The sequence below is a fragment of the Canis lupus genome, chromosome 8, assembly GCF_048164855.1.
Source record: "Canis lupus baileyi chromosome 8, mCanLup2.hap1, whole genome shotgun sequence".
NCBI classification, from domain to species: domain Eukaryota; kingdom Metazoa; phylum Chordata; class Mammalia; order Carnivora; family Canidae; genus Canis; species Canis lupus.
Window position 1 is genome coordinate 67,097,187 of NC_132845.1, and position 15,631 is coordinate 67,112,817.

At 43.8% G+C, this 15,631-nt stretch overlaps 1 protein-coding gene across 17 annotated transcripts in view; it reads left to right on the forward strand.

The window, feature by feature from the left end:
• TRRAP (transformation/transcription domain associated protein) overlaps nucleotides 1-15,631 on the forward strand; it is a 115,551-nt gene that overhangs the window by 29,160 nt on the left and 70,760 nt on the right. For 16 of the 17 annotated variants that reach the window (XM_072837005.1, XM_072837003.1, XM_072837012.1 and 13 more), the window contains 10 exons: nucleotides 1,138-1,303; nucleotides 3,210-3,466; nucleotides 5,547-5,747; nucleotides 8,232-8,383; nucleotides 9,301-9,500; nucleotides 11,129-11,346; nucleotides 11,446-11,643; nucleotides 12,211-12,471; nucleotides 13,132-13,293; nucleotides 15,446-15,542. In XM_072837005.1, coding sequence (XP_072693106.1) covers nucleotides 1,138-1,303; nucleotides 3,210-3,466; nucleotides 5,547-5,747; nucleotides 8,232-8,383; nucleotides 9,301-9,500; nucleotides 11,129-11,346; nucleotides 11,446-11,643; nucleotides 12,211-12,471; nucleotides 13,132-13,293; nucleotides 15,446-15,542 — 1,912 coding nt within the window. The remainder of the gene's footprint in view (nucleotides 1-1,137; nucleotides 1,304-3,209; nucleotides 3,467-5,546; nucleotides 5,748-8,231; nucleotides 8,384-9,300; nucleotides 9,501-11,128; nucleotides 11,347-11,445; nucleotides 11,644-12,210; nucleotides 12,472-13,131; nucleotides 13,294-15,445; nucleotides 15,543-15,631) is intronic. The other variant, XM_072837009.1, reaches the window with a different exon arrangement.

The following is a 15,631-nucleotide window of genomic DNA, read 5'->3' on the forward strand; positions in this document are numbered from 1 at the left end:
TCTGTAAAGTAATTGTATTGTGCCTTTTAGGACAACAGATTGGGAACTGTGTCACTGATACACCAGCACTTTTCAGTTCACATTAAATATGCCTGTAAAACATTTCATGTGCAGCCTAACCTGTCACATGTTAGAACCAGGATCTGAAGTACTAAATAAAAAGCTAATCTGGCTTAAAATGTTAATTAAAGTTACTTTAAGCTGATAAAGTGCTTTTATATCAAAGAAATACTTACTTTTAAAATTAAATCTTTGAAAACCTTATAACCTAAGTTAAAAATTTTTTTTTAACTATCTAAAAAAGATTTTATTTGAGAGCATGACAGAGTGCACACGCTACCAAGAGCGTGTGCACGAGATGAGGGAGGGTCAGAGGTAGAAGCAGGCTCTGCACTCAGTGAGGATCACTCCCAGGATCATGACCTGAGCCAAAGGCAGCTTAACCAACTGAGCCACCCAGGTGCCCCTTACTTTTTCTTTTTTTTAAAGATTGATTTATTCATTAGGGAGAGGGAGAGAGAGCACATAAGCAAACAAGCAGGGGGAGGGACAAGCACATTTTGTGCTGAGTGTGGGCCATAACTAGGGCTCAATCAGATGACCTTGAGATCATGACCTGAGCTGAAATCAAGAGTCAGACACCCCTTTATGTAAAATCTCAATTTTCATGGGTCTTCTCAACTTTGTGTATCATATTTGATAGTGAATTTTTATTTCTGTTAGGTTACTTTTTGCATTTAGATTGTTAGAAGAAATGGGCGTCTTCATCTTGATTATTTAGTCTTCTAAAGGAGGTGACCATATATCTTATAAAGGAAGTGACCATATTCACAGGAATTGTAGGGCTGACAGACCTTGCTCCAGAGTTGTCATCTTTTCAACATCATGGAACTACACAGTAACATGGGAACCTATTAAATGTTTTTTTCCTGGACGCCCTGGTGGAAACCAGCATGTATCTTAAGACAAATTAATTTGAACCAAATGAAGGCTGGAAAGATCTTGTTTTGTTTTCCCTTTGGAATGAAGTCATCAGAATTACCTTCCATTCCCGTTTGCAGTGAACCTTCAGCGTGAAACGTGGTGTGGCCCCTCCTTGTTTAGAGCCTATTAACCTGCCTTTTCTCCACCCTGCAGCCCCACCTGCACAAAATTGTGAACAGCTCAATGGAGCTTGCACAGACTGCCAAAGAGCCCTACAACTACTTCCTGCTGCTTCGGGCCCTCTTCCGCTCCATTGGAGGAGGTAGTCATGACCTCCTGTATCAGGAATTTTTGCCCCTCCTACCAAATCTCCTACAAGGTCAGAGCAGTGATTTTGGTTGCCTCTTAGTCTCGCGTGCACATGTGAATTGGCTGCTTGTGTTTGTGAGGTTTGCCCTCTGTACCCACCGAAGGTCATTGTGAGGGGATGTATGTGTATGTCCCCTGCCAGAGGGGTGTGTGTGTGTATTTGTGTGTGTGTTCATCCCTGTGTCCACTCTCTTTAAAAGCAGTGGGATTTTGAAGGGAGCCCTCCTGTTTAGGACTAGACCTTCCCCTCCCTGCTCAGAGTTGAACAGAATTGGAAGATTTTCATCACCCTGGTTAGACCTTGCTTGTATTTTTGTAGCATTTGGTAAGCAGGCCTAGAAAGTGTTTCTAGGGCTACTTAGTAATAATATCAGGGATCCCTAGATTGAAAGAGAATCGGAGTTATAAAGCTGATTTATAAGTGTGTATTTTTATTTTGTTGCAAATTTACATAACTAGGATTCTATAATTTCCATATAATCAGGAATACTTTCAAGACATAGAGCTCAAGGGGCTGCTTAAAGAGAAGCTATTTACAACGTGTAATACCTAGGAGGCACTGGGAAATAGTTGACCACATTGCCTATAACTTGGCCCTAAGTCCACCATGCAGGGTGGCCCAGCCATAATCCAACTCTACTCTCTGTATTTTTTTTTTAATTTTTTTTTTTTAATTTTTTTTTTTTAATTTTTTATTTATTTATGATAGTCACAGAGAGAGAGAGAGGCAGAGAACACAGGCAGAGGGAGAAGCAGGCTCCATGCACCGGGAGCCCGACGTGGGACTCGATCCCGGGTCTCCAGAATCGCGCCCCGGCCAAAGGCAGGCGCCAAACCACTGCGCCACCCAGGGATCCCCTACTCTCTGTATTTTACCCCATTGCCGGTTGTTCACCAGCCTGAGCCCTCTGTTCTGAGGAATCTGATTTCCTCCTCCTGCACTCTCTGTGCTGTCTGCAAGCTTGTTTCTTCCTACATAGTTGTGTTAAGTGGATCCCCTTCTGGGAACTTAGCCTTTCCCTGTCCTCCTTTGGACTCTGAATCTAGTGCTGCTGCTGTGTGATGCCTTCACTGATCCCTGTTTCTGTGAGCTCTCTCCATTCTTGCTAGTTTGTCTCTCAGTACTCAGGGCAGGTCCTCATCTGATGTGTCTCAGTGAGGAAGTTAGGAAGGCACTCCGGGGACCCTCATGAAGAGTGGGGAGGTTGACTTAGTAAAAAGGAAGATCCTCTCCATTGGTAGGAAACAAAAGTGGATTTAAAAAAAAAGGGGGGGGGGTTGTTTAATATATCATAGACCTCAATTGGAGTCTGTTGGAAGCCTGAGAAAAGATGTTAGGTTGTAGACCTCAAGCTGAAGGTGACTGCACCTTACTGGAGTCCGTGTCTTTAGATTGGGCTTGTTAAAAACCTACCATGTTTATGTATGTATGTATATATAGAGAGATATCTACATATTTATTGGTATAGATATATAGATATCCCAAGCAGGCTCCACAGTACCCACAGGCTCCATCTTATGATCCTGAGATCATGACCTGAGTCAAAATCAAGAGTTGAACACCTAACTGACTGAGCCACCCAGGTGCCCCAATGTAACATGATTTCTACAAGATCTACATATAATGTTAACTATTTTATTAAGATAATTTGACATTAAGTAATTATATTAATTATAGCTTAAATTCTAATTTGTAATTTATAATTGTGTGCAGCCTGCTATCATCACTTTGAACATGACAGAAGGGGCTACGATTATAGAATAGATTTAGCTAATGCGGTAGATTAAGACCTGACACATCTTCCTGTTATCACGTTAATGTTTATGATAAAAGGCAGAACAGTTACCTTGTACAGTTTGTGTTGGGCTGTCTGGCAGTAACTCTCCTCTCTGCCGTCCTTGAACCCTGTGTTTAGGGCTGAACATGCTGCAGAGCGGCCTGCATAAGCAGCACATGAAGGACCTCTTCGTGGAGCTGTGTCTCACAGTGCCTGTGAGGCTGAGCTCGCTCCTGCCCTACCTGCCCATGCTCATGGACCCCTTGGTGTCTGCTCTCAACGGGTCACAGACGTTGGTCAGCCAGGGCCTGAGGACCTTGGAGTTATGCGTGGACAACCTGCAGCCTGATTTCCTCTATGACCACATTCAGCCGGTCCGCGCGGAGCTCATGCAGGTGAGCCCAGGCTCTTCCAGTGCCAGTGCAGGGCGGGATGCAGGGTGCTCCTGTACCCGTTCTTACTTACTGGGGAATTCTAGGCTAGTGGTTTCTAGAAGTATTGGACCTCCACTGAGCTCTCCGTGCCCCATATTGGGCTCTCTGCAAGATAAAGTAGTGTAGCTTTCAACTTGCTTTATGTGAGTCTTCTGGCTTACGCAAAGATGTGAAGAATGAAGAAATACTGTATGTGCTGAAGAGACATTCGTTTTGTAGTATTGCCCCCTTTGCAGAGAGCTTTTACAAGTGGCATGTACTCATTAAGTTGATGACCTCTGAAGGCAGATGTTATGGTTACTGTGCGCTTCCAGGGAGGTCCTTCCTTTATCCACAGAAGATCTGGAGATACCACACACTGAAGAGAAGCAAACTCGTAAGGGAAGCGCAGGGGTCCACTTTAGGGTCAAGGGAAATGAAGCAGATAATCAAGGAGCTTGTTTTGTGAAAACATTTTATATTTTCTCTTCGTGAGAGTTTGTGTATTAAATATTAGGTTTTTCCTTCATGTTTTGCTGTTGTATTGATTCATAATGTAGTTGGTAATTGTTAAAGGTTTAGGCTGCTTGTTACTTATCTACCCCTTTTGTAGAGAGTATTTGGTCCCAAGTAGGGGTCAGAATGCCAACTCCTGTAAGATAGGATTCCAGATTGGAAATTGCAGCGTGCACTTCAGGCTGGGTTGGGAGACTTTCCCCACCAGTCCTGAAATGCAGACCTTTGGCTCCATCTAGGTGGGAGAGGATGGTCCTGGAGGTCAAGTCAGGGCCTGTAAGTCTACTTTCTCATCCATCATTTGGCGAATTGAGAACCTGCCTTGAGAACAGCACTCTTGGTTCTGGAAGGCAGACTCTGAACCTGATGCAGGTGTGGGTGAGCACCATGTGGGAGGAGGAGGCAGGGATGGGACTGTGGGCCTCTTGCCATTCCAGGAGGCAGACAGCCCTAGGGAGAGACAGAGGTGAAGCTATTTCCTGCTTTTGGAGACAACCCCCCACCCTCTCCCCCCTACTAGACAAGTAGCATCTCTCTGTGATCTCATCACCCATCTCTCATTGCCAGTGCCACCCCCTCCTGGGGAGTTTAGCAGAATTTCCCTCTCCTGAGAATACACGAAAGGTGGTTGGGCTGGGCCCAGGGGTGGAGGTAGGGAGGCTTAGCACCCCTCAACAGTGTTTATTAATGACCAACCTTTTTGGACCTTTAGGGACATAAGAGAAATTGAAGCTTTGCTTTAAAAAAGAGTCCCAAGATTTTATATTGGCTATTCCTAGACAGTAATATCTGTCATTGTTATGGAAGGTGATTTAAGAAAATAAACTTAAATAGACATAATAATTTTTAGGACTTAAGGTGGTGGTTTTAGGTAAAGGACTGTGGGAAAACTGACAAGTGTTTTGAAACCATTGAGTGCTTGTGGTCCTTAACACTAATTGTGGAAAAAAAAAAAAAAAAAAAACACTAATTGTGAATATGAGGTACACGTCTTTGTCATGTATTCCCATAATCCAGATCCGGTCATGATCCGTGTTTCCCTTCTTATACCGTGAGATGTGTAAGATAGTTTATCTGTCATATTTATTTGTAGGAATTTGTCATGTTTGTATTTTACAAAGCATGATAGTAGGAGTAAAAACCTGAGAACTCCCCATCAGACCTCAGGACAAGAACTTTACCAGTAAATAGCATTTCCCTCACGCTTCTGATCCCATTTTGTATATATGCTTAAACAATACATTACTAGTTTTCTTGCTCTTGAGCTCTGTAATATTTATAATATGCTACCGTTTGTGTTTCAGGGGTGTGGGAGGACATTTATGTTCACATGTGCATTTTCTTTAAAGACAAAATGTTTTTGGAAGGACGCACAAGACTATAACCTTGGCTTCTCCCAAGAAGGAGGAGGTGCATGTTTGGAGGATAGAGATGGGAGGAGGAATTTTTGCTGTATAGTCTTTTATAACTTTCAAATTTTGATTTGTGAACCATGACAGTGCATTACCTTGAAAGGATTTTTAAATGAAAGTACGTTGTGTCGTAGGCTTTATGGCGCACTCTACGCAATCCTGCTGATAGCATTTCTCACGTGGCCTACCGTGTACTTGGCAAATTTGGTGGCAGTAACAGGAAGATGTTGAAGGAATCCCAGAAGCTGCACTATGTTGTGACGGAAGTTCAAGGCCCAAGTATCACAGTGGAGTTTTCTGATTGTAAAGCATCTCTTCAGCTCCCGATGGAGAAGGTAAATTTGGAAGTCTTCAGGAACTTCTTAAAGATAACTATACATTTCATTTTAAGAAAGCTGATTTGTGTTTGAAAACACGTAAATAAACCATGTACTCTCTTGGGAGGGAATTTATTATTTTTATTTTTTATTTTTAAGTTAATCTTTACACCCAACGTAGGGCTCGATTCATAACCCCAAGATCAGGAGTCACATGCTCCACCGACTGAGCCAGCTCAGTGCCCCTTGGAGGGAATTTCTAATTCAAAGTACAAAATGTACTAGCTTGGTTGTCAAGGGGGCTTTCATAATACCAGGAGGCCAGTGGATGTGTATTGTGTGAGAACCGTGGACCCTTGAACAATTTTATCTTTCCTGATAGAGCAGGAGGTACCAGTCCCCAGCCCATCCTTGAACTCAGTCTGTTTTGATGCCTGGCAGGCTTTACTTCAAGGGTCATTTAGAACAGAAGTTAATCCCATTCTTGTCACCCCTGAGTACCTGCTTCTCAACCATCCTCTACCCACACCTAGCACCTGCTGCTTCCTGGGACGACTCCATGCTCTCTCTCCATCTGCCATTTACAACTCCAGTTTTGTTGGGTAAAAAAAATGGACAGAGTCCCCAGCATCTTGCCAGTGTCCCACTCTACTACTTTTGCTCTATCTATACTGAAAGCTGTTTCTGCCTCACTTTACTGACCCCTCCCAGTCCTCTGTCACATGCATATTGTTCCGCTTGATTCTAATCTACATTGTCAGGGTCGATTCTCCCCCTTATCCTAGAGCTGGCCTTTTTCCACCTTGTATTACAGCTTTGTTACCATGTCTTTCCAGAACATTTATCTAGCCATTATATAGTGAGTATTTTTTTAAGGGTGTTAGAGCCTTTTACATGCATCTGTGTGACTCAGCTGTTTTATAAGCCAAGTGCCAGCTGGGATTCCTGAGCTCTCTGTGGATCTGGTCTTAAACCAGCATTCTGTGGCCTGGAGCGACTCAAAACCCTCCCTCTACTTAGGCTAACTGCCCTGTTGTTATATTGTAGAGCTCTGCGTGTCCACCTTTCTGTGTACAAAGTTTACCCATGTAGTGAGTTCTGTGAGGTTTTTCTTTTTTTTAAATTTTTTTTTATTTATTTACGATAGTCACAGAGAGAGAGAGGCAGAGACACAGGCAGAGGGAGAAGCAGACTCCATGCACTGGGAGCCCGATGTGGGATTCGATCCTGGGTCTCTAGGATCGCGCCCTGGGCCAAAGGCAGGCGCCAAACCTCTGCGCCACCCAGGGATCCCCAGGTTTTTCTTTTTTAACCAGACTTTCCTAAGCATCTGGGAAGAACAATATCCATCATGAGTAGTTGTCCCTCTAGAGTTATTTTCCATCATCCTCTCTCCATCCTCCTGTCCCCATACTTCTCAAGCACATACATTGCCCTGACCCTTCCCCAGCCCCATCCCATAAATGAGTGCCCTCCCCAGACTTGGGGAGGTACATCTCCAGCTCCTCACCCAAATAAACACTTCTCACCCAAATAAACACTAGTTCCCTGCTAAGAGACTACAGCTAAAAATCTGTCTACATCAGAAGTTAGTGTAGTGAATGCCCTGTGTCAGTAGCACATTCCCACATTTTAGGTAATAACTTTAATACCAGATTTCTGTTTGCTTCAGCCCGGTCGGTGGCAAGGTTGGCATCGGTAGGGAACACTAAGATTTGTATTTGATCTCTGCAGAGACTAAGCAGAACCAGAAAATCCCTTTGGAGGTAGTTTTTCTCCAAAGGAGACCAAGTTGTGGAGATAGGCTTCCAAGTCTTCTTGGACACCGCCTCCCTGCCACCACCACCCCCCAACACACACACACACACACACACCCGGTGTATGAGGGGCCGGTTTCCCAGCAGGGTGGCTGAGGGCATGGGGTACGGCGCTGCACCTGGGGGGCTGCCAAGGTGAAGGGAAGAAGCAGTATGGCCACACCAAGTGCCAGGGAATCCCCATTAAGATAATCCTGCTTTTGGCACACTTTATAACCTGTTATTCTTCTGGCAGATAATTGGCTCAGAGGTTATATTGATCCTTAACCACTTCCAAAATTATCCCCACAAGCCAGGGTGACACATTGAGGAGCTGTTGTCCTGCTCTATGTGGCTGTGTGTGAGTCTGCAGGGCAGGGCTGCTGTCCCTGTCAGTCCCTCTCTGCTCTTGCACACCCAGCCTTGGTGAATCTTTAATCTTTAACACAGATCAGGTTTTCAATTTATAGTTAAATAACTGTCATTAAGGATGCCTAACATCTTAGGTTGTTAAAGGCTACACATGATTTTGAGCGTGTGATTGCCTCCCCCGCCTTCCTGGTCAACCTAATTGAATAGAATAAAATGTGTGTAGCTATGAAAGTTTTCTGAAAAAATAAAGAAAACCTTTTTATCTTCCAAAGAGAAAGTTGAGTAATTGTGTAATTTCTGTGTAAACTCTAGTTTTTCTGTTTCTTTGCCGTAGGCCATTGAGACCGCTCTGGACTGCCTGAAAAGTGCCAACACTGAGCCGTACTACCGGAGGCAGGCGTGGGAAGTGATCAAGTGCTTCCTGGTGGCAATGATGAGTCTAGAGGACAATAAACATGCCCTATACCAGCTTCTTGCACACCCTAAGTATGTGGGGCACATGGTTGTCTGCGATGGGTGCAGCTTAGTCTGGACTTAGGAGTGCAGAGGACCTCCCATATTTCCTAGTGCTATGTGGGTGCTCTTTCAAGTCAGGAAGTTGACATGTTACCTGCCCAGTAGTGCTTGTTTGGGCTTTTAGATGAAATGTAGAGGACAAATCTGGTGCTTGAGAATTAAGGTTTCCCTCAGTCATCATGTTCCTGATTATTGCCTCCCTTTAAGGTGGTCAGCTTCAGGAAGCAAGTATCCTGCCCGTTTCTTGTGCTTCAGTATGGCATCCATAGTGCCTGGCACATGGTAGACAGTCAGTGGCTCTTTCACTTTTCTGGTCTATGGTGATCCTTTCATTCCCCAGATATTTGTCATGTGTTATTTGTATTTTGCTCTTACCAGTTAGGTAAGATGATGGTCTTATGTGATCACGTGTGTACATTATTTTACTGTGTTACACGGTTAGGGGAAGGGACTTTTCCTCTGTATTTTCGCATTTTTCACAGCATCAGTGGTAGGTGGTAGATGCGCTATCATGAGGTCTATAACTTCGTCTGATTGTTCCTGTGATGTGATTTTTCAACACACAACAGGCGTATAGCTGCCTTAAATGGCTTTTTCATTTCTATTTGCTCATTGATGGAGTTACTTCTTAGAATTTGGCTTACTCAGTTAAAAAGGATCAAAGTCAAGCATTGAATTTCTTTAAAAATTATAAAAATAATGAATCTGCCACCATGTTGTAATTTTGCTCCCAATTTATCACTTGTGCTCATATTAGGTAGAACATACTGGGAGTCTAGGACCACTGGTTATTTAACATTCATAGTGAAATTCATCATGTAAGTCCAGGTGGCATCATCACCTCAGCACTTCGGTGTTGTGAGAATGAATTCAATTCTATCTTTCAGCTTTACAGAAAAGACCATACCTAATGTCATCATATCGCATCGTTACAAAGCACAAGACACTCCTGCTCGGAAGACTTTTGAGCAGGCTTTGACCGGGGCATTTATGTCTGCTGTTATTAAAGATCTCCGACCCAGCGCCTTGCCCTTTGTCGCCAGCCTGATCCGCCACTACACAATGGTGGCGGTTGCCCAGCAGTGCGGTGAGTGGGACAGAGGAAGTGGTTATGTGACTTCCTTAGACGTGTTTCAGAGGAGCAGTTAGACTGGTTGGGTTTTGGCCTTGGTTTTCAAATTTCCCACTTACTGCAAGATAGTTGGGATTTCAGTGATGGGTGCAGTAGTAACTTTAAAACTGTTATCAAGTTTCATCTGTACAGTATGCCCAGTAGAAGATTTTCACCCTTTGTTTTTTGTGAAAACAGGGCCCGAGTACTTGTGGGATCACTGCATAGGAGACCGTTTGTGGTCTCACCCTTGTCACTGGTCTTCCCTCCACGCTTTGTGTTCCAAGGCCCAGCCTCTGCTCTCCACTCTCCACTCCTGGGCTGGCTCCTCCCCGTCTCCATGTGGTGCTTTTCTTTGCTCCTGGGGTGCTCATCCCTGCTGTTTCCTGCCTCTGCTTCAGGGCCCTTGGGCTCTGGATGGGGAGGGACCACTTTTGGTTGTCTCCTTGTTTTTCTTTCTAATCCATCACAGACTGGGTATGCTTACAGAAGACACTAAAAATGTCCTGACACTGCCAGTTGCTGTGGAAATTTCTGGACATTTAGTCTCAGTTTTTGCACCTCCTCCCAGACCCATGCTGGTGGGTGGACATGCTCAAGTAGCGCTGCTGCAGTTTGAGTCCCCAAGGCCCCCCACCCTCCAGATGGACAGCATTTCTCCGAATGCTACAGAGCACCCAGAACTTTCCCCTTGTAACTCTTTTTGCCCTTCTTGGCCCAAATAGTCCGTGCTGTCCAGTTTATCTTAGATTGTTTCTCAGTGTCCTTTTTTTTTTTTTTCCTCAGTGTCCTATTAACATCTTTCCAACAGACTTAATAAGCTTCTCAATAATATCCATCTTGCTGGGTACCTGGAAGGCATTAATTTTTTTTTTTTTTTTTAAAGATTTTATTAGAGCACAAGCCAGAGGGAGAGGGAAAGGGAGAAGCAGACTCCCCAGTGAGCAGAGAGCCCGATGTGGGGCTTAATTAATCTCAGGACCCCGGGATCATGACCTAGCTAAAGGCAGACGCTTAACCGACTGAGCCACCCAGGTGCCCCTGAGGTGTTAATTAATAATAGATTGTTCTCTTTGTGGGCTAGGTGTCATAGCTGGGTTGTTTTGTAATTATTATTTGTATGTCAGGAATGTCCAGAGTGTAGCCCATACTTATTTCTGTGCTGTGCTCCTTGGCCTGTTAAATAATTTTTTAAGAGAAGATATATGAGTCTCATGATTGAGAAAACCTGAAAAGAATACAGCTTAGAATGGAAAACATTCAAAAAATAGCCTTTGTGCAAATCAGACCATCCTAGTTTACAAGTAACTGTAGTTTAACAGAAATTGGTAGAAAAGTACTAGCATTGGATTTTATTGAACTCCTAATCTCACATTTAAAAATGAGTTAGTTTTGGGGTACCTGGAAGGGTCAGTCAGTGGAGCATACAACTTTTGATCTATGGGATTGTAAATTTGAGCCCTACATTGGGGATAGAGATTCCTAAAAAAATAAACTTAAAAAAAACAAAACAAAACGCTTTTTAATGTAGTTTTGCCATTTGAAGGACTAGAACATCCATGTAAATAACCTCTCCTTTCTTCCATGCCTGCCACCTCTTTCAGGTCCTTTCTTGCTGCCCTGCTACCAGGTGGGTAGCCAGCCCAGCACAGCCATGTTTCACAGCGAAGAAAATGGATCAAAAGGAATGGATCCCTTGGTCCTTATTGATGCAATAGCTATCTGCATGGCATATGAGGAAAAGGAACTTTGCAAGATCGGGGAGGTGGCCCTGGCTGTGATATTTGATGTTGCAAGTATCATTCTGGGCTCAAAGGAGAGGGTAAGAAAGGGGGATCTTCTCTTCTGCAGGCATTCTAGAAACCAGTTACAGAGAGTTGGAACAACATGAGGGTCTATGTGTGTGTTTTTCTCTCTCCAGGCGTGCCAACTGCCTCTGTTCTCCTACATCGTAGAGCGCCTGTGTGCGTGTTGCTATGAACAGGCCTGGTATGCGAAGCTAGGGGGTGTGGTGTCCATTAAGTTTCTCATGGAGCGGCTGCCTCTCACTTGGGTTCTCCAGAACCAGCAGACATTCCTCAAGGCACTTCTCTTTGTCATGATGGACTTGACTGGAGAGGTAGGTGATGTATGGTCTCAAATCTAAGCCAGCTGTTCTGGAAGTTTGCCTAGAGAATAGTTAGGATGAGGCAGTTTGGCAAAATGCTTTCCCAGAAGCTTAGGTTTCATTACAGTATCTTTAATAAGGACAGATCAGGACCCCCACATGCTGTCCCTGGTTATCTAAATATCTTTCCTCCTTGATAAAGAACCGTCACTGGCTGAGTACATAACACGGTATATCTGTGAAGGCAAATAATACTTCTCACGCTCTCCTAGGGCTAAATAGTGCACCTGCTGCAGGAGTTTCTACAGCAGTAGCATTCTTTATGAAGCCTTATGTAAGTGTAACTGAAACAAATAGAATGTAGTGGGCGTTGCCAGCCTACGTGTTTGGTAAATAAAATGAGTATGTTTAGGTCCACATGTTCTTTTCTGAATGACATATAGGAATTCTAAGGTGATTTAGCCACTGAAATACTGTGCGGAGGTTATGAAGTAGTCTTGTTAAAATTCACTGGCCCCGGCAGTGGAGGTGGGCCCTCCGCGATAGCCCCTTTCATTCTAAGGAGTCTCTGGCCTACAGGTTTCCAATGGGGCGGTCGCCATGGCAAAGACCACCCTAGAGCAGCTTCTGATGAGGTGCGCAACACCCTTAAAAGATGAGGAGAGAGCCGAAGAGATCGTGGCAGCTCAGGAGAAGTCTTTTCACCATGTGACACATGATTTGGTTCGAGAAGTCACCTCTCCAAATTCCACTGTGAGAAAACAGGCCATGCATTCGCTGCAGGTCTTGGCCCAGGTCACTGGAAAAAGTGTGACTGTGATCATGGAGCCCCATAAAGAGGTAAGATTTCTGTCACTGGAACTAGGATAACTTGAACAAAACTCTTGAGATCCTTTTCCTTCTCCTTCAGATGTGACTGGAAGAGGATATGTAATTTATAATTTTGTGTCCACTTCACAAAGTGCAACTATACATGCTGTCTTTGACCTCAGGCACAAAAGCAGTGTGCTTACATTAATGGCTCTATCCATAGCTGTCAGTGTCAGGACAGAAAGCTGCTTTCCTGCGTCTCTGTAGCACAGTCTGGTCACTCTTTATTGTTTTACGAATGGTCACTTTGGAAACTTGGAAGTTAAGTGTGTCTGACATGTAACTATCCACCATCCAGTTTTAGCACATGGAACATACCTTCCCTTCCCTAACTAAAGGACATCCATAAACACTTTCCATCTCCCAGTTTCTTTTCTTTTTTCATGAAAGACACAGAGAGGCAGAGACATAGAGGGAGAAATAGGCTCCCTATGGGAGCCTGATGTGGGACCTGATCCCAGGACCGCAGAATCACGACCTGAGCCAAAGGCAGACGTTCAACCACTGAGCCACCCAGGCACCCCCCATCTTCCATTTTCAAACTGATAGTCATTTGAGAATGTTATGATGAGCCATATTTGCTTTTTAAAGGATGGCGGGTTAGTAGTACTTCCTCCTTGCCTCCCCCAGGTCCTCCAGGATATGGTCCCACCTAAGAAGCATTTGCTCCGACACCAGCCTGCCAACGCACAGATTGGCCTGATGGAGGGGAATACATTCTGTACCACACTGCAGCCCAGGCTCTTCACAATGGATCTTAACGTGGTGGAGCATAAGGTGTTCTACACAGAGGTAGGGGGGTGGTGGTGCGGCGTGGTGTGGATGGTGATGACGTATGTCTGGTAGCCTGTCTTTGTGCACGAAGACTGGTCAGGCAGCACTCAGAGAAGGCCCGGGTAGTGACCACAGGTAACCAGCTGTAACCTGGCACAACCACCTGCAGAGGTACGTTACAGAAGGTAGGCCGGGTAACTGGAGATGGTCAACCATCTGTGGCTGTTTTCTGAGTCCTTCGAGCTTTAGCCTTCTCCAGGCCTTGATCCCAGAGCCTGAAGGATGTAGTCTAGAGAAAGCTGTGCTGCCTACTTTGATTGCTCTTATCAGCTGGGGCTTAGAATAACACTGGCTTAGAGCAAGCGCCAGTTTATTGAATTTATTCATCACTTAAGAATGTGCTGTGTGCTGTGAAGAACTTACCACACATGAATGCCATTATTTAGTTTGGACAGCTCTTCGTGAACTAGAGATTCTGATTGTTCTCATTTTGGGTGATAGCAGATGGTGTCCTACAAGTGTTTGTGAACTTTCCAGTATGGGGTGATATTAGAAACAGATTGAACTGTACTTCCAGTCCAATTCTAAGCATTAATTCATAGAATACAGTGATGGTTTGGTGATGAATCCCAAAGTGAAATTTTTTTTAGAACCTGAATCCTACTCTGGAGGCATTGTCAGAATGAACAGAGGCAAAAGTCATAAGAAAGCAACTTCTTTCTGATCCACACTAAGTTTGAATTTCCACTTACGAAAAATTTACCTCTTGAATTTTTAAGCCCAGTGTATTTGCTTGGACATAGAATTCTATGATCACATGGTCTAGCTTTGATCTTTTATATCTTATCGTATTCCTTGTGTAGGAGTCATAGTTCATATGTTTGGACAGAGGTTCTAGGAGAGCCACTGGAGGATGGGAGGAAGTTTCCCTTTGGTGATTCCAGAGGCACATGTGTTTTCCCCTGTGTGGAAAGTTCCTCACTAAGCTTAAGACCAGAACCTGATAGTGTTGAGTGATAAATTGCAGGGAATGCAACTGGTTTTCCAAGTGTTTATCAGTGTACTGGCTGTATCAGAACATGTGGGATCTTTTTAAAAAGAGAGACTCCTGAGTCATCTCCCAGGTTTGGAGTCAGCCCTCCAGATCTACCAGCTCTAAGCTTCCCAGGTGATTCTGTTGTGGAGTATGCATCACTCTCTTTCTAGAGATAGCTACAGATACAGGTATCTGTGTGTGTGTGCATACGCACGTATTTATGAGGAGAGTAACTCATAGTGATGGAGTGGAATAGGGTGGTGGCTTAAAGTGCTTATTAGTGTATATATCCTTTTTTGCTGTTTGAAATCTTTTACTAGGTAGGAATCTTTGAGGGAAAAAAGATATGATAAAGTTTATCCCATTTTCCCAGGATGTAAATAGAGAAAACAGTAATAGAACAACATGTATGATATTTTGGGTATTAGATATATAATATATACTGGGGAATGATAAAATATTTGGAAAGATTTTTACAGGAATCTCTGAGTTAACAGTATTCCCAGTGATTTTCAACTTCTTTATGCTTTTCTGTACTTGAAAAAAGTATTACTACTCAGCTATTGAATTACAGCACGTATGTTTTTTGAGCCATGGGCCCATGGCTTATAAGGAGGGAGATGTTCCTGCCATCATGATATTTGCAGTTCAGGTGATTGCCAGTTATGGTATCAGAGTGGGTGAGAAAGTATCTAAGAATTTTTTTTTTAATTTTATTTTATTTTTATATTTATGATAGGCACACAGTGAGTGAGAGAGAGGCAGAGAGATAGGCAGAGGGAGAAGCAGGCTCCATGCACCGGGAGCCCAACGTGGGATTCGATCCCGGGCCTCCAGGATCACGCCCTGGGCCAAAGGCAGGCGCTAAACCACTGCGCCACCCAGGGATCCCCAGTATCTAAGAATTTATTTCACTAATGAGGTTGACACAGTTTGCTTTAGAAGGAAGCTCTGTCACATTCAATATTCCCTAGGGTTTGAGTTTAGTTTATCAGTCATTAATCATGTTGTGTGTGTTTGTGTGTGTGTGTGTGTGTGTGTGTGTGTGTGTAAGATTGCTATGTTCTGTAATTTTCAAGGTTACTTGTCTTCACAGTAAGAGCAGGCTAAATTAAATTATTTTATCTTTTACAGCTGTTAAATTTGTGTGAGGCTGAAGACTCAGCTTTAACAAAGCTGCCCTGTTACAAAAGCCTTCCATCACTGGTGCCTTTGCGAATTGCAGCATTAAGTAAGTTAATATGAATTAAATCTGAAACAAGCCATGGGTATGAAGGTACAAGGAGGCAGTGGTCTTTTGGGGTTGTGGTTTTTTTTTTA